Source organism: Clinocottus analis, unplaced genomic scaffold (assembly GCF_023055335.1).
Source record: "Clinocottus analis isolate CAN_PGR_092001 unplaced genomic scaffold, fCliAna1.0.p SCAF_2, whole genome shotgun sequence".
Classification (NCBI taxonomy): domain Eukaryota; kingdom Metazoa; phylum Chordata; class Actinopteri; order Perciformes; family Cottidae; genus Clinocottus; species Clinocottus analis.
The window spans coordinates 21,324,919-21,344,013 of NW_027175931.1; the positions used below are offsets into that span (position 1 = coordinate 21,324,919).

Sequence of the window (19,095 nt, forward strand, 5' to 3'; positions counted from 1 at the left end):
CACACACTTCAAGTGGATTTGACCTGCATGAGGAAAGAGGAGGTTACGTGGTTGGAATGTTTTCTTACTGTAGCACCATCCGGTGTAACCCGAGTGTGCGTACAGGGCCTTTTCACCTGTACAGCTCCTGGGTATTGACTGCAGTCTTCTTAGACAGCTGCTGAGACACACAGGTTTTTAATAGGCTGTCTGTCCTTATGGCATGCAGCGAGCATCGCAGAATGGAATTCACCTCTACGACTATTATATTTCAACAGTGTCACTGTCTTTATGGATAACTCTTAACAAGTCATGTCTACCTCATTGATTGGAGACGTTATCGATTAATGTCTTACTATGAATGTGTGACTCGGTCACATACTGTTGTTTGCATTTATATTTAGGATGAGGGTCAAAACTGTTTGAAAAAACAGGGGACTGACAAATAAAGCATGTGTGTATATATATATATATGTGTATATATATATATATATATATATATATATATATATATATATATATATATATATATATATATATATATATATATATTAAAACTACTAGATTAGATAAGCCAACTTGAAGATTGCTTTGGAAGTGGTCTCAGAAGAATAAAGGCCAAGGGTTAATTGCTTAAGAAAGCGCCTCTTTACTGGGGCAAAGTCTCCTGTTACTGATAAATAGCATACTCATGTTCATGCATTACTGCTGTTTCATAGTGTGGGAAGGCAAACTCTATTTTCATAATTGTCCCTGGTTTATTGAGGATCAGCCAGTGTGCAACTGTTATAAACAATGACTTGCCTGAGTAATCCAATTTTTGTAGCTTGAAAAGTCAATTCATTATAAAATATACTAATAAGTGATGTTCTCACACTGCATATTTGAGATTTCCTGGCGGGCATCTGCCTACATTAGGGGTCCTCAGGCTCAGTGTATTGTCACACAGAAACAGGAGAAAAGAAGGCTCAGTGCATTTTAAGATTAACTTCACTTAGACTGACAACCAACGTCAATAGTCTGTACCCAGGTTTATTCTCACTTTATGTGTAATCATGTTTTTCTCTGCTCTGGCTTTGACAGGGTTTCTGAGTGACAATCAAACTCTCCTCATGCATATCAGCTGTCAGAAAGCTCCGCACTCACAAGGGTGCCACATACAGCACGATTGTAAAGGCCAGAATACACCTGTCGTCCTTGAAATTACTCTTTGTGTAGATTTGATTGTTGTGGTCAACAATCAATACTTTCAATGTGACATTGAAAGAAACGATGCCACACACACACACACACACACACACATAATATGTGTACAGTTTGCGCGGCAGCATCTCTATAATTTGAATTAGGTGCTGTAGGTATTGAGGTTGCCTGCATCCACTGAATAAATGGAACGTGAAGAGCAGGGGAAAATATGGTGGTATCAAGCTTTCATACCTCCCTGAAGGCGGTGATAATGAAATGGCTTGAGTACTGATGGTGAAGTAAATGGTAAATAGCTCTGAGGCAAGCAGAACAAGACTAATCTTCTGTCTGGAAGGGTTGAGATGCAGCGGAAGATTCATTCCCACTCCTAAATTCAGCTATCCTGTTTTGGTATTAGATTTAAGTACATAATCCAGGTTCATAACTTTCCTCCAGTAAATATGAAAGGGAGGTAAATGAGGGCATCACATTCTTCTTTGTCGTCCCTCTTGCAGTAGTAGCTGTGCACTGGGCGTAGAGTTGGTACCTGGCCGAGCACCTGCCTGTAAGAGGTCTATGCTGGGGCTCCCCAGGAGGGCTTTCAGCAGCGACACCGAGCCGTGGGCTCATAGGTCTTAGAAACACACTCTTCTGATATCAGCAGAAATGCATGTTAACAATATTTTCTTCAAACCGGAGAAGCACAACATGATGAAATTAGAAGCCAAAGGGCACCAATATGTGTACTCCGTACAAACACATGCACTCTTGGCCACTTACGTCGATACAAGCACCTGCAAGAGGCCACACAAGTGCAGTGGGAGGTGGAGCTCTTGTTATCTGCCAAATGTGTGATGGTAATCTGACATCCCATTTTTCAGTAATCCAAATACCAAAAAATAAGTACTTCATCTGATTGATGCGAAATATTCTGCAGTTTTTCTTATTGATTTATATACTTTCCAGCAACAATCTAATATAAGCAGATAAAGGGATTGTTACCTTGGAAAAAAATGGAATATGAGACATTTTGATTGATGTCAAAGTTCTACCATTGCATGTTGTGATGTTGCCTTGCAAGATGCAACTGCTCCACTGAGCATGCAAGGGAGAAAAAAAACAAGTTGTTAACAGCCTGTGGGCATAGTGTGTAGTTACAATATTTGCCACAGTATGTACAGAGATCCATGCAGGTTCTGTTCCCAAGGGCTGTGCTCCCAGCCTGTCAATGCCTACAACAAACACATTTGTCAGTCTATACTGAGGGTGCAAAGGTTGTGAGGGGTCATTGTCTGCTTGCTGCACTTTCGATCCCTGCTAGTTGTTCAGGTTGTCTCTCAGACTCGAAGCCCCAGACCCTTAAGGGCTCTGAAAACCTCATGCCTTATGTGCCACCTGATTTGTAGTGATTGGATTCATTCAAAATTAGTTTGGAAATATGGACAATGAGTGGGAGGAATGGATTTTAAAAGGCGCCAAGCAGGTCATGATGCTTCGGGCCCACTATGAGGCTAATACAGTCATGCTCTCAGAGAGGGCAAATTGAAGTGTAGACACTCCAATGTAGAAGTGGTTAATGCCACTAACAACTGAGGTGGAGAGGACCGACAAGACTTGTAAACAGAATCTAAATGGCAGCAGAATGCAATTTCGAATCGGAACAATGAACAAGGGAGGTAAAAATTGACATGATTAATAAAAACAAAAATACAACTGATTATTAGTGGGAAACTGTGCAACACTGGTTTGTTGTTTTATATTACTATAGAGATCTAAACACAAAGCCTAATAGCTTGTCACACACTTGTTTCTGTTTTCTTCTCAACACACACACACAGACAAGCAACTAAAGCACAAATAGGCACTTTATACTCTGAACCTGCTGCGTAAAATTAGTTTTTGCCAAGTGTATTCATAATGTTGACAGCTGGCTACTTTTTGCAACAAGGACATGAATTATGTGTACCTTTTTTTTGTATAAAAGGTAAATTGTCTGGCTACTTGGCACGTAAGACTGTAAAGTTTACAAGCTGTCCAGTCATTTTACAGTATGCACAGCTGCTATCCTCCCTCAGAGTACCTGCTATTTTCTCGTGGCAGACCATCTGCACATAAACCTTCTCACCCTTTCAGTTTCCACTCATGGCTACTATGGGTTTGGAGGAACTTGTCTTTTCTTGTAGAGTTAATTGCTATTTGATATAGACTCTGCATCCGGGAAATATTTTGGTGGTTGGGTCTGTAAGACATAAGAATGCTTGTTCAGCGGGTCTTCACCCATATATTTATAGTCATGTGCCAGTTGCCCGTAAATTTCTCTCTGGTACTAAAGGTATGATTATGGGCTGTTTTAAAGATGGGCGGGTGTTGTGCGTGTGCAGTATATCCTGGATGGGGCTGAATCAAGGGGGAACACACAAACCCAGTCATTATGTCTCACCTGGATTTCCATTCATTCCGATATAAACAGATGTCCAAAGAACTTAAGCAGAGAGGCGCTAATCAACAGCCATAAGGCCCCCTGAAACTCAGAAATGCAAATGTTTCTCACAGTCGTCAACAATTAAAGTTGTCGCTTACTCTGTATTAAGTATTTTGAATATCCTTTGTCTACTTTTGCTGCTGGAGAGAGATTTGTTGAGGACACAGTGGGCAGAGGAACATTTGCAAGGGCTCAATTGAATCTCACCATTAGAGGAGCCACTTAGCGCTGTGGGAATGTCATGCAAAGTTCAAGTGGAATCAAGCAGTCAGTGGGAGTGTAACAGTCCCCTTAGGGATGCCTCTGTCTTTCTTTGTGCCTCTTATTTTATGATATGATCACACATATGCCACAGTAAAGACATTTCCTTTGTTATGGCATATTGAAGAATGACATTTACTGACATAAGGCTCTCTCATTTCTAACTTGTGTTTTTGTCATTTTGATTTCTAAGAAGGAGATCTTATGGCTGAGCAACCATTAATAACAATAGTAAAACGTATGAAATAATTATATTAAATCGGTTAAATACATTGTTTTTTGAACAAATGAAAGTTTATACACCCTACATAATTTGACATAATAGGCAGGTCTAAATCTGGATCATCTTCCACTTACATTTCGGTAACCTTAGATGTGCTGTGTGGCGTAGTGCTGCTGACTGGGCTGATGGCGCTCAGGAGCCAGGGGTTTACCTTTCAGTTAATGGGCCATTTCTCTTTGAAGTTCACTGTTTGTCTGCTTCACAAACCTTATCTGATTACTGGACTAGTACAACAGAGCCCAGGTTCCTGGCTGCCAACCTAGTAGATCTGATTACCCCTCCTGTTGGGGACCCAGTGCAGGCAGCCAAAACCATCTTTGTTTGGTTTCTCTGTGGGGAGAAATTTTGGCAGCTGCAAGCCTCTGATGCAGCATTCATTGTCCTGACTGTGCTCTCAGGACAGATTAAAGCCTAAAAGTTTTCTGTCCTTTGCTTGCTCTTAGATGAAATATTATTTCAACCACAGAGATGGCACCTCTGAGAACCACAAATCCCAAAGCTTTGTCTAAAAAGACTATTTCCCTTTTAGAACATGTCTTATCTTGTTAATATTTAGCTGTCACTGACAATGCAGACAGCCTCAAAATGTGCAATATCGCCTAAGACTCGGATTACTTCAAAGAATAATTATATTGTGCAACATAATAAACATATTTTTCTTGATCTGTAATTGCGCCTTGCAGCATTGCTGGCAGTGAATCTTTTGTTTTGCCCTTTTATTTTGGATTCATTAGATATCATGATCATCATGCGGTTACCATATGGATACATTTTTGTCCAAAGCATTTGTCGCCCAGTTCCACATCCCCGCCCTCCTTTTTGCCTCATACTGTGTGATGAGAAACGGCTAAGTATCGTTTTGCAGGTGCACAATTGTCATGGAAACCACAACTCTGCCCATGGCTATCGTCATTCACTTAATTTATTCATTATTTTGTCACAGTTGCTTTCAAAAGTACAAGCTTTTTAGGGCTCTGTTGTGTCTTCTTCCATGCATTTTGTAAGAAAAACTGCTTTCATGGATTGGTTTCATCTGGTGGCTTCTCAGGTTATTTCTGTTTTGTTCTAATCGAGTATGACTGACTCCCTGCAGTTTAACTCCATAAATAAGTCTCTTTGTAATGGCAGTTCTTACAGTGTTGGAGCTGACTGCGTATACAGAGTGAGAGGCCCTTTAGCAACCATTTTTCAAACAGCATGACATGAGAGAAAAAAGACTCTGAACGAGTTAAATAGAATAATAGTGGGTGAGTTTGGCTACAGAAGAGTCTCAGCTCATAGAAACACTAATTGCAGTCAGGCAGGCCTGGGCTGGCACATTGAGCTCTACATCCCCCAGACCTCCTGTCAGGCCTCCTGTCTGCCTCTCAGACCCATCACTATCAAAGTCAACTCCACCACTAGCCTCATTCACAACAAAACCAGGACACTCTGTCTTCAGGTTGCTTTTTGTCTTTTAAGACTTGAGTGCATACAAATTTAGAAATCCCCCCAAAACATCATTCCAGGAAGTTCGAAAGTGTTGTTTAAGGGTGACAATTACAGGGTTGACTACCTGCTGGTATTTCAATGGAAACGTTCCCTCAATTTCTCCTGTAATCAGAGCCAGTTTATGCGAGCTATTACAGATTCAGTTCAACAATTACAACAGGCATTCAAGTATCCTGTTGTGAAACAGCTGAAAGATGATTATGGATTACATCCTAGTGTGTGAGTTTCCTCATCTCCTTCATTCCTTTTTTTCTGTTGTTCTTCCCAGCTCCTATCTTCTACTTTGGCAACACAGACTACCATGTGGATGAGAGCGATGGCTTTGTGGAGGTGCAGGTATGGAGGACGGGGACTGATCTCTCCAAAGGAGGAACCGTCACAGTGCGTTCCAGAAAGACAGATCCTGTCTCAGCTGAGGGTACGTGTCCCTGCGAGGCGCCTTTCGCTGACAGCTTTAGCTAGTTAGTGCTTAGAGAAATGTAAGCCACAGAAAACAAGAGACTTAAGTCATCGCCCTGTCACTGTTTGTTTTCCGGAGATCAAGAGTCAATGGTGATGTTGAAGCTGGATATGTTCGGTGGATGACCTATGGAATGTAAACATGGTTTTAGGTGAGGGGGAGAGAAGTCATGGCTTTTATATATATATATATATATATATATATATATATATATATATATATATATATATATATATATATATATATATATATATATATATGTTCAAAGCAAAAATCAAAGCAAAAATCAAAAATGCTTTGAACAGAAATTTCAGAACAGGGGCTGCTTCTAAAAGGTAAAACCCTCTGAACGTTCAAAAACCCAAACTATAACACTGTTTAGTATGCCAGAAGTATTTTCTAATCGTCTGTGAAATTCTATATGTTATGTGCTTAAGTCTTTCCTACAGTCTCTATCAGGCAGTCTTCTCCTCCTCGCACAGAGTTTCAGCATCTCAGCCTTGGCTTGCATTATGATCGTAAAAATGACTAGCATCTAATCATATGCAGCACGGTAGAAAAGCAAGCCCACGCTTCCTCACATAACTGGGTCATAAGTACATGAGAAAAGCCTGCGGGCAAGGGGTGAGCATTCAATACTCAGACTCTTCAAAGAATAGCAAATGAATAACCTGTTTGCGCTCGGGGAGACATCCAGTTTCTTGCAGATTTCCTTTAATCATGCAACAAATTCCCTCTGTTCATGCCTATTGACCACGAGATAGAAAGTGTCATTTTGATAGCACACAAGGTAGATCCTTTCATCTTGCTCGCTGCCTGACATCCACAAATGAATTATGAAGTAACATGAGAACTGCTGCTTAAAATAAGATCAAGTGCTGTAGTCCATTTGTGTTATCGTCACTATATCCCATAAGCACTATGTTCTTTGAAACATTCCTGGCCTATATTGTGTTGTGGAGCAGCTGGTGTGGATTACGTTGGGATCAGCCGGAATCTGGATTTTGCACCGGGGGTCACCATGCAGACGTTTCGTGTGACCATCCTTGATGACCTGGGTCAGCCGGTGCTGGAGGGGGTAGAGAGGTTTGAACTGGTGCTCCGTATGCCTATGAACGGGATACTCGGAGAGCCGACGAAGGCTAACATCCTCATCAATGACTCAATTTCAGACCGTGAGTGGCCATCTTGATTGTTATTCAAATGAATTTAAACGGTTGCCTTATACGTATTGTGTTTTTACTGCATTTCTGATCATGTATGGGTTGGTTGTGTTGTTCCAGTGCCTAAGGTGCAGTTCCAGGATGCCGTGTATGTAGGCAATGAGGACTCTGGGCAGATCTCAGCTACTGTTTATCGTAGTGGAGACATCAGCTACAAGTCCACAGTTCGCTGTTACAGCAGGCAGGGGACAGCCCAGGTCATGATGGACTTTAATGAGAGGCCCAACACAGATAATTCCATCATCACCTTCTTACCAGGTGACGTAGTAAAACCTAGCACACATCTCTTGCCACAGTTTCTGTTGGTCTACTTAAAAACATATATTAATAGGACATATGCAGTCGGCATTCGCTCAATATCTTTTCCCTTTTTTCAGGAGAGATTGAAAAGTCTTGTCTACTGGTACTTGTTGACGACACAGAACATGAGGAAGATGAAGAACTCCGACTTGTGTTGGGAAGCCCCAAGAGTGAATCTCCATTTGGAGCATCTATTGGAGGGCAGAATGAAACACTCGTCAGGATAAAAGACGATGCAGACAGTAAGAATGCTTTGTTTTGTTATGCTTCTGTTATGATATTACAGCTGGGGCAACACATACAGGAAGTTGCACACGGGGGGCTTTAATATGTGGTGTGCTGTAATGTTTGTCACGGTTAACTCGCATGATCAAAGCTATATTTGGTGCCTTCTCAGAGGCAATTATAAAGTTCGGAGAGACCAAATTTAGTGTGAACGAGCCAAAGGAAAGTGGCCAAGTGTCCGTGGTGAAGATCCCAGTGCTGCGTGTCGGAGACACCTCCAAGGTCTCTGTCGTCCGAGTTCACACCAAGGATGGATCTGCCACGTCTGGGGAGGACTACCATCCCATATCCGAGGGTAAATAACACCGCCTGGCACTTTCTTCAGAGCAGAATTGATTTGAAATTCGCGAAGAAAATATGTATTAAAATCTCGTCTTTCTCTGCAGAAATTGTGTTCAATGAGGGTGACACACAGCACTATGTGGAGGTGGAGATTTTATATGACAGCGTCAGAGAAATGAGGGAGGCGTTCACTGTGCACCTTAAGCCTGATGAGAACATGGTGGCAGAGACAAAGGTGAAAATCAAGCTAAATTAACATATGATTAACTGTCAAGTGTGTCGCTTGTCGCTACCTTCCCCATTAACATCCTCCTAATTGCCCTTGCTTGTCAATCAACAGATGAGCAAAGCTATAATCTATATCGAGGAGACCAACAGCATGGCGGATGTGACCTTCCCCTCGGTGCCCAGAGTGGTTTCTCTGTTGCATTACGACGACATCGACAGGACCAGGGACTCATCCCCTGTGGCCGGATACCCTGTCATTTGTGTCACTGTATGTCCCAACTGCAATGAATACTTAGTGGCTTACTTTTCAGTAATTTATTCTGCTAATGACTCATTTAGCAAGACTCTCTGTCAGTGCAGTAACATGTAAATACTGTTAATGAGGTAGTATTTAGCAGATGTGCGCACTTTGTTCAATTATCAGCTACCTTGAGGGCTCACTGGGAGTATACAGGAATTACTTTGGCTGCTGCAGTGATTTTTTGGGTGCATTTTAATGAAGCATTTCTTCTTTTCCTTTTTCAGGCCTGTAACCCCAAGTACCCAGACTATGACAAGACAGGCTCCATCTGCGTAAGCGAGAACATCAACAACACCCTAACGCGTTATCGTTGGCTCGCTAGTGCCCCCACCAGCCACGATGGCGTCACGAGCCCTATGAGGGAAGTAGACTTTGACACCTTCTTCACCTCCTCCAAGCTCATCACTCTGGATTCAGTCTACTTTCAAGCTGGTTCTAGGGTCCAGTGTGCCGCAAGGGGCGTGAACTCTAACGGGGACGAGGGTCTGGAGCTCAGTAGCCCCGTAGTGTCCATCAGCATGGACGAGGGTGAGTGCAGCTCATTCTCTCGCTTGAAATGTTTAGTCCCTCTCACGGAAATGATTTAACGCAATAAGCAGCTGCTTGCCGCATTTTGCTCTCCCACTGCAGTATTGGCTATCCTTGCTCCGAAAGAAACATTGAAACATAAAAGAATTTCCTGTGGAGGATTGTTAGGGAACCAAAACGTTTGATGTTTGTTTGTGTATTGCTCGGTTGCAGGAATGTGTCAGCCTCGTGTTGCAGGCACAGTTGGGGCCGAGCCCTTCTCTGCCAAGCTGCGATACACTGGCACAGAAGACACAGACCACCCCAACCTCATCAAACTAACTGTGACCATGCCCCACATTGATGGTAAAAACATTAGACTGCGTGTTTAAAATAATGTTCGTCAGTGAAATGATCAACCGGCAGCAGGGTGTCGGTTTGAAACCCTTCTCGAGCTGGAAAAATCCTTTTACTGTATGTCACTTATCAACCGTTTTTTTGATTGCACCTACTTTGCTTAGTTATTCCTACATTGTGACTCTAACACACTCTCTGACTGCTCTATGTGAATCCTCTCTCAGGTATGCTACCAGTCGTGTCCACCCGAGCTCTGTCTAACTTTGAGCTCACGCTGAGCCCAGACGGAACCCGTGTCGGCAACCATCGCTGCTCCAATTTGTTGGACCACGCTGAGGTCAAGACCCGCTACGGCTTCCTTACTGAAGCCACTAAAAATCCAGAAGTGATCGGCGAGACGTCCTCTTACCAATACAGCGCTTCCCTCAGGGGTTCCAATACACTACGATTCTACAGAAACCTCAACTTGGAAGCTTGTTTGTGGGAATTCACCAGCTACTATGACATGTCAGAGCTGCTCAGTGACTGTGGAGGCAACATTGGGACTGATGGACAGGTAAAGCAGTCCCATCTTTGAGCTTCAGCTCACCTCTGACCCCTTTTGTTATCCTTAGACATGAGGAGCAAGGAGTCAGTTCAATAAAGCAGCAAACCCCCTTAGGAATGTGAACTTTGCAGTTACTGGTCTATTGTGTCTCGTAACAAGTCTTGTCCATTTTCACTGAAAAAAAACTCCTGGATTTTCAACCCTAAATAATAATTTACCTGCTTGGTTTTCCTGAAAGATCCTAAAGTAAATACTAGCCTGTAGAGAAGTCCTCCATTATTGTCTGGAGACCCATGTTAACCTCTATAGTAATGACTAACCCGACACTCTGCTCCCTTCAACTTCTGGTGGGACTGGTTATTTATCTTCTCAAAGTGGCAAGTCAACAGCCAGCAGCCTCATAAAAATCTGTGTTTATCTGCATCTCTGTGTGCAATGTGCTCTTTCTAGCAGCAGCTGTTGTATAGCTCGAAGGAGAAAATATGAAAGCCCTCTCTGTTCTCCTGGCGTACATGCCTCGAAGCCCTTTACATTTGCGTTCACCTTGGAAACGTCCAGTTAGTTGACTTTCAGTTAATTAAGGGAGAGTGTTTCTAATGAAAGGCTGCAACAGTGCATGAGGACATCATAGCGAAAACCTCCACTACACTCCCTACTGAGGATTATTAATTAAATCCCTACAGCACTCGCAAATATGTTTAGGTATATTGGTTTGTTTTTATAATGGGAGTTTCTCATTTTACATTGCTTCAGGTTTATTCAATAACAAAGGCATCACCCAGGGGATAACAGCCTCGCTCTACAAGTGGAGTGCCGTTGCCTGTAGTCAGATGATGTGAATGAGAACGTGGCAGTAATAAACATGTTTTGACAAGTAAGCAGACTGCCGGTGGTAATACAAACTTAAACCTTACAGTTAAATCCATGACACACACTTTGCATTAAATGGTAAGTATTAGTGGCCAACCCTATTCAGAGATAATCCTATTTTTTGAAGAATTAAAAAAAAACAACCTAAGTTTTGAAAAAGATGAATGGTTTTGCCTCAAAACCCTGAAGACAACACGTACATCAATACAACCTCTGTTTTGTCCCTGTTGTATATCCATCAAGAGGTAGAGTGTATACATGCGGGGCTTGTACAGCACTGTATGTAGATGTTGTTGCTATGGTGACTGAACAGTGCAAACGGTATGTAGATGCGTAGTCCGAGGCGTCACCAGTTCAGTTTCAAAAATATTTTCGGCAGGATGAACGGAAAAATAACCTGCCTTTGTTTGCGGGTGCCCTGCGACCCGAGTGTTCCTCTAAGTGGGTCGGAAGTCTGAGAGGCGACTGTGCAAGCCGGGGGCAGTGTCATGTCACAGTGTAGGGCTTAGTGCCCTGCTTAACAAGACCATAGGAATCTATTAAGACCTAGCAGAATGTGTCAGAAAGCCGTTCTGCAAATCATCTGCGTGAGCTCTCAGAGCCCAGAGGCAGAGGCACGTTTCCACATGAACACAGAGCCAGTGCGGGCAGGTACCTCTCACAGGTCAGAGGAGAGTGCAGATACCAGAGAGCGCTCCCTCTGAGGATTGTCACTACTTGCAATTCTTTGACCATTTTAGGTCAGCTCTTTTAGAGAGGGGGAAAGTTTGGAGTAATCCTATATCCCCAACGAATGTAAATGCCGTGCAACCCGTTTTGAACGGCAATGTGGACAGTAATTTAAATGTTTGAAATTGATTGGGTTGAAAAGATACAAATTGCAGTATTTCATCTGTGATGGTGAGAGTCCATGACCACTTAGAGAGTACATTCAGTCTTACAGCTATAACACGTCAAGTGCATTTACTGATGCCTACTTGAAGTTAATATTTAAGCCATGATTTCCCTGGAAAATATGCTTCAAGTTTACCAACACATGCATTTCCATGTCTGATCAATCTGTGGAATGTCTGAAGCATTAGTTAGAGCTGAAAATATTGTTAATCATCTCCAGAGGTATTGTACGTGCACTTCATTCAGGGGTTTTGATGTTTTTCTCTCGATGCCAGGGATATATTAATATGTGAAGTATGATTTAAAGGATTTGCTCTGAAACAACATGTTGTTTTTTTACTGCAGGTGTTGAATCTGGTCCAGTCCTATGTGACGCTACGAGTACCGCTCCATGTGTCTTATGTCTTCCATTCCCCTGTGGGAGCAGGAGGATGGCAGCACTTTGATTTACAGTCAGAGCTGAGGCTCACTTTTGTTTACGACACTGCCATCTTATGGCGGGATGGTATAGGTAGCCCACCGGAGGCTGACCTACAAGGTAAGACTCAAATTAAGGATTACTTTGTCGTGTTAATGTAATGGGGAAATGCAAATAAGTGGCCAAATGAAAATTGTGATGTGTGTCTGTCCTTGTAGGTGCCCTGTACCCAACCAGCATGCGTATAAATGGCCAGGGACGACTAGTCGTCAACTTCCGCACTGAGGCTCGATTCAGAGGCCTGTTTGTGTTTGCACATCCAGGTACAGTATGCCATATTACATTTTAACATTGCATATGATTCATGTTTTGCATTTCAAATGAAACGTCATGGCTTTTACCAGTGAATTTTTTATTTGTCTTTGTTTGTCTTTTTTTATATTTTCGAGATATTTCAATTCTCGACTGAGCATGCTGCAAATACTTTAATTTATCTATTTTTCCATTAGCTTCACCACTGACCTCCATGGTCATGTGTCCTGACCACCCTGGTTTAACCTTTAACGTCAGTCTTGTGAGGAATGAGCCAACCTACAACCAGCCCATCCAACAGTGGACATTTGTCTCGGATTTTGCTGTGAGTAAACATTTTGTTCTCCAATTGACTTGTTTTTACACCTCATTCTTACTGTAAACATAATTTCCCTTGTCAGGTGCGTGACTACTCTGGCACATACACGGTGAAGCTGATCCCCTGCACATCCCCTCCCAGCCTGGAGTACACCATCCCTCCTGTTTGCAATCCCAGAGAGCCGCTGAGCTTTGACATGGACATCCGCTTTCAGCAGGTGAACTCAGCTTGTCTAGAAAATAAACAGGGAAAAATGGAAAAGTTTATTAAACGAGATATTGTAAGCAGAAAAAATGTGTTGCATTTAAATAGCGTCAAACATCTCTTGTTTAAAGCCTGGTTACAAATAGAAATTGAGAGCAGAAGATGAGGTTAAAAGAGGACATTGGGAAAAAAGCACTAAAAGGACACTTGAATTATTGCTTCACAAGAAAATAACCATGTCCATTAGGTTGATCTCACTCAAAATGACCTTTAACGAGACAACACAATCCAACCAAAATGTCGTCCCTTCCAGACACCAAAATGGAAACATAAATGACATTTAAAAATATAAATCAGGTAAAGCAACTAATTTAAAGAACAGACAAACAAACAAAGAAAACGTACAGGAGGTTGTGTTGGGGATTGGCAAGTCTGTCCTTAATTAAGTTGACTTCCAGCCCTCTGCTCAATAGTTATGGTCCTGGAATCACACTGATTTTGGTTCAGATCAGATCAATGAGAAACAGACATAAAAAGGGACAAAATATTTCTCTCCCTCTCGAGTGAAGGCTCCCCAGCTCCTACATTACTGCTCCATCTCCCTCTAAAAAACATTTCCTGTCCCTCCACCCCAAGTTATCTTCCCTTCAACCTGGTATTCTGGGGAAATAGATCACATGACCAGTGTCATCTGTGCGCATGGAAAACCAGAAAAAGCATGGGCCTTAGAATCTTTGTGAAAGTAAACCAAACACACTATTCAGTCATTTTCGTTATTTTTTATCTCGTCTCATGAGAAATCTTTGCGGAAACTCCCTCCTGGCTCACACTATGTAATGAAGTATTCATAAAACTGCAACTCTTCTTTCTCATACTGACAGGAACAAATCTCTAATCAGCATTTCACTTTTAATCCATTTTGCTGCACCTGCAGCGCCATGAGTCCAGCTCCTGATGCCAGCATGTAACTACCAACAGCATCAACACACAAGCGACAACGACAATAGCAAAACTGGCCAAATTGTTTAATTGTTAAAATGTCAAAAATAAAAACAAAACCCCATTAAAATTTGAATTAGATGACTTATCCCAGTAACAATTATATGAAATAACGGTGGTGTGATTACTGGATTTTTTTTTTTTAAGTGTCTTTATTGTTAACTTTGCTCGGCTTTGTCTTTATACATGGTTTGTGTGTGTGTGTCTGTCCTCCACGTGTCTGTAGGTTAGCGACCCTGTGCCTGCTGAGTTCAGCCTGAACACGCAGATGATCTTACTCTCGAAGCGGACGCTCTGGCTCTCAGACGGCTCCATGGGCTTCGGACAGGAGACCGACACTGCCTTCTCACAAGGTAGCATGCAGTCATGAAATACATACTGTTTGTGGAAGTTTGTTGATTAAAAAAGACATGAACAAACCAGGTCATCATATGAAATTGCATGGACGGCTGTAAATGTATTTCATTACCTCGCTACTTGGGACTTTCACAGATTATTCCCCAGATCAAAAGTAAATCCTTGTGTGATTAGTATTTCTGTGGATTTTGCAGAAAGGTTTTACTTTATTCGCTGCGCTAACAGCTAACAATTTAAATGGAAATGAGGCTGCGCTTAAGTATAATTTCGACCACTTTCATGTTTTCTCCAAAACAAGCTTTTTACTAAAGCCTGGGTTTGATTTTTCTGAACAAGATATTGAAAGCTTTTGGAAAGTCCTTGAAGCTGTTGTCCAAGTGAGCGTGGGAAGCTTGTGTTGCCAAGAATGACTTCCTGGTGTTTTAATGTTGCTCTCACTTTTGTTGTCTGAGCAACATACAATAATGTGAGAAATCTTCTTCAGTAAAAAATTTCAGTCAAACAATCAAAGTTACGTGTAAGGCAATAATAAAAGATGTATTTCTCTTCCCTCAGGGGATATGATTTACGGAAGAGTAATGGTGGATCCAGTGCAGAACTTGGGCGACTCCTTTATTTGTAACATAGAGAAAGTCTTCCTGTGTACTGGCGCTGATGGGTATGTCCCTAAATACAACCCCAGCAACTTTGAGTTTGGCTGTCTGGCTGATGCTCCATCACTACTCTACAGATTCAAGATAATTGTAAGTAACAAAAGTATAGCTCATGAAGTGCTTCGTGTCCATTCAAACTTATACATCTAGCATCCTGTGTTATCCTCTCACTCCAGGACAAGGCCCAGCCAGAGACCCAGGCCCGGTCATTTGGTAATGTAGCTTTCGATGCCTTCCTGGCAGTGGATGACCCCGGTGCTTTGGCTCTAGTAAGGCAACCTGCGTCGGATGGTTTCAGAATTGATTCCTCAGCTCTCTTCCAGGTCAGTAAATTACTAATATAATATAAGTATAAGAAACACATTCAGCAAACATCTTTGAATAGTCCACATTCTCATATTTTACCAATCGGTTATGCATGCTACATGCTAGATGCACATGTGTGTGGCCACTTATTTCTGTCTGGAATATAACTCTCAGAGATCTGGTGTGAACTTGTGAAATCCTGCTGAGAGCAAGTGTAAAGAGCAGATGAATATAATATACACTGTGTAAGGATCACAGAAAGTGAAGGAAAAATATGTCCTTTTTTTCTTCTTCAGATGAGAAGAAATAACACTTTCTGAGTGGAAACCTTATTGCGAGTGAGCAATCCTGTCACCGTGTGGGCTGGTCTTTATATAGCTTCTGATCACAGGATCATAGTGACTCAGAATCCTCTTTTATCAGGAGTCCAGATGGCCAGCAAGTCTGTTTTTATTTGTGCATTAAAGAGAAAAAGTCCGTATCAGCATGTCTACAGCCAATGGACCGAACATGTTTGTTTTAGGTGGAGGTTTGTCCAGATAAACAGTAATATGGAAATAATACCACAATAAGCATGGGCCCATGAAGGGAAACAACATCTACATGTATATGTTTTAAATAAGTACTGTTGCTTCCTCCAGGTTTCTGCAGGGAGAGAGTGGTTCATTCACACCATCTACACTGTACGTTCGCGGGTCAATGCTAACCGTGGCATCGGGAAGAGAAGCCTGGAGTACCACGTGATGAGCCAGCACACAAATCCGCTTCCAAAGGTTCAACATCGCACCAAAAGAACAGCCGAGGGAGGGCCAGACGTTATAGAGGAGATCGGTCAGAGTAACAATCGAGGCACCAACATCCTCCACATCGCTCTGGACCGCGGCAGCCAGCAGAGGACGAGCCCAGAGAGGGAGATCTTCACCAAAGGGATCATCCCTCGGGAGCTCAACAAGAAAGACAACAGTGACGACAGACTAGTGTTGATCATTGGTATCTTTGTCGGGCTGCTCCTCGTGGTGCTCGTCATCATCGTGGTGGTGCTGCTGGTCCGGTCCAAGAGAGAGAAGAAAGAGGTACCCAAGAGCTCCAGCAGCGCAGAACCCATGATGACACAAGCCCTCAGTGACAGCTCAGAGGTCTAACAAACAGACTAATGATTGAGAGTTTCAGTTGATTTTTTTTGTTTTGTTTTGCAAGTGCCTCACATCTAGATAAAGATTGAAGATTGTGTGTGAAGCAACACAAACTACAAGAGCTTTGAGTCTTTTCAGAAATCTACTTGAAATGCTACATCACTTCCACGGCCGGGGAGTGATCTGGACACTAACTTGGGGATGGACTTTGTAAGCAGCTGCTTCAAGGCACTAGTCAAGTTGTCAGCCCTCACCTAATGATTTGCTTTTGATGACACTTGATCCAAAAAAAAAGATGTTATGTTTCCAAAGGTGCTACAGAAGATGCCTTGAATGGCATTTGGTGTTTTCCTGAGTAGGTCAAGATAAGGTGGATATGTTGCATACTGTAGTAGTTGTTACCAACAGGCTTTGTATCTGGATTTGCTTCATCAAGACACCGTCCATAGTTTGCTGCCACTGCGTAAACCTGTCTGTTCTTATAGGGAATGGTTTGTCCTTAGATTCAGTGCGTGCCTAAGAAATCACAGAATTTTGAGGTTTTATGATGTATGTTACAGTATCTTTTGTCCTGTGTGATCTGTAAGACATCCACTGTTATATTGTGCTCATGTTTTTGCATGCATTTATTTTTTTATTTTAAGACTTTTTGAAAATATACAACAAAAAAAAAGTCGAAATGCTGATTTGAATGGAATTGTGACAAATGCATCAGCTCTACTGTATGTCCACCAGTTTGTGTTTTATAGTTTGTACATCCCATGAAACAGTATTTATAAATGGCCAATTGTGATTGTTAAATCCCCTCAAGTATTTAGTTTTTTAAACACTGTAGGATTAAGACCGTTTCATTGACATGGCACTAGCAAATCGTGAAACTGTCACTCTGTGGTATTGAATTGACTTTCGAGACAGCTGGTCTGCAATGTTCACTGTACTAAAGCTGAGGTTGCACAGCCACTATTTCAGGAACTATTTTAACTTTTGACACAATAGGTATGCTACATTTTTAATTATTGACTACTATAGCTAAGTAGAGATAGCCTGGACGCTACAGCCCTCTCACAGCAGAGCTATGTGTGGTTGAAACCTTAAAATATTGTCCAATACGTTTAGCAGATTTCACTTAAAGGGAATGAAATGTTTTAGCCTCAGTCAACATCATTGTTATCAGAACTGCTGTCTTCTCCTTTAGTGTTAAATGTATTTATTTATTTTCCAATGCATTTCCTGCTGACACAAATCATATATCATTTTATCTCCCTTTTTATTTTTACTTTGAACCTATCGTTTTCAAACTGTATAACTGTTATTGGGATTTCAATATACAATACATTATGCACAGTTTTTTATCCAGATCCAGGCACAGGATTGCCATAAATCTGAATACCTCATGAATCGTTTGACACTTACTTCAAAGTCATTGCTTTTTTAAATGCCAGCTTTATTTGCATTTTTTTTTATTGAAAACAATTCTATGCAACCTGTGATATCATACCGTCATAAAATGTTTAGCCCAAGTATGATTGTTTTCAATGCACAACTTGCTTGCTTATATAGGTTTGACACTGTATCGATAATGTGGTTCTTTTATTCCACTCTAATGCTTTGAGTACATTCTGAGCTTTTTTTATGCACATGTATGTATATACATATGTATTACCTATAAATATACCATTTGGATGTTTTGGAAATGGTTATTGTTAAAAAAAAAATGCATACTGTATGTGCTGCAAGTATTTGTAACATAGACCAGAAGCACAGCGTGGTCTGCAAATAAATAATTTTTCAAGATATTGTATGGTTTTTTTTTAAACATAATATTTAGCTTGAAGCCTTTTGCTCTCATTATTAATCCTCGCACAAACATCCAAATAAGTTTGCACTAGTATCAAGACCCAGATTGGAGTCTGCCTATCACGGACCCCGGCTTCAAACCGACAAGTGGAGCCACTGCGTTTCCTTAGTACCATTCCTGATTACCACCACTGAGGGCTTAAGTTTGACGCGCATATTTAGACACAGATCCAAATCCCCTCAGTGCAAGTCAAGCGTAATGATTGGTAGTTCAACAACAACGCAGTAAACCATGTGCTTTTATTACCAGTGCATATTCATAGATAAATCAAAATGTGTATTGGTGTGACAAAGCTCAGTGTAAAATGCTTCAGACACATCTGAAAAAGGTGAGCCTTTGTCTCTTTAGAGATGTCTGGGCTTCCTGTTGGCAACAAGTCAAACAGATCAGGAGCATGAAAAACAGAAGCCTCCCGGCTGACTTCACTGGTGAAATGGGGTCGTGAATGTTGGTTATTATGTCAAACCAGGAAGTTGCTTGTTTTCTTGCTTCTGGTCTAGCTTCTGCTGTGGCACCAGGTTGTCTTATGACATTACACAGAATAAACACTAGGGGGAGCAACAGCTCTACTGGTACAGGTTTTTCACTTGGACTCGGTCAT

The 19,095-nt window shown here is 41.7% G+C and overlaps 1 protein-coding gene across 1 annotated transcript in view; it reads left to right on the top strand.

The window, feature by feature from the left end:
- Nucleotides 1-18,420, top strand: part of frem2b (FRAS1 related extracellular matrix 2b) — a 50,615-nt gene extending 32,195 nt beyond the window's left edge. The window contains exons 7-24 of the mRNA XM_068584064.1: nt 5,950-6,099; nt 7,107-7,316; nt 7,425-7,622; nt 7,742-7,906; nt 8,062-8,244; nt 8,336-8,466; nt 8,572-8,727; nt 8,985-9,288; nt 9,502-9,633; nt 9,849-10,180; nt 12,281-12,473; nt 12,572-12,676; nt 12,863-12,990; nt 13,067-13,201; nt 14,414-14,540; nt 15,100-15,287; nt 15,374-15,520; nt 16,145-18,420. Coding sequence (XP_068440165.1) covers nt 5,950-6,099; nt 7,107-7,316; nt 7,425-7,622; nt 7,742-7,906; nt 8,062-8,244; nt 8,336-8,466; nt 8,572-8,727; nt 8,985-9,288; nt 9,502-9,633; nt 9,849-10,180; nt 12,281-12,473; nt 12,572-12,676; nt 12,863-12,990; nt 13,067-13,201; nt 14,414-14,540; nt 15,100-15,287; nt 15,374-15,520; nt 16,145-16,645 — 3,485 coding nt within the window. The 3' untranslated portion in view covers nt 16,646-18,420. The remainder of the gene's footprint in view (nt 1-5,949; nt 6,100-7,106; nt 7,317-7,424; nt 7,623-7,741; nt 7,907-8,061; nt 8,245-8,335; nt 8,467-8,571; nt 8,728-8,984; nt 9,289-9,501; nt 9,634-9,848; nt 10,181-12,280; nt 12,474-12,571; nt 12,677-12,862; nt 12,991-13,066; nt 13,202-14,413; nt 14,541-15,099; nt 15,288-15,373; nt 15,521-16,144) is intronic.
- Nucleotides 18,421-19,095: the final 675 nt, after the last annotated feature.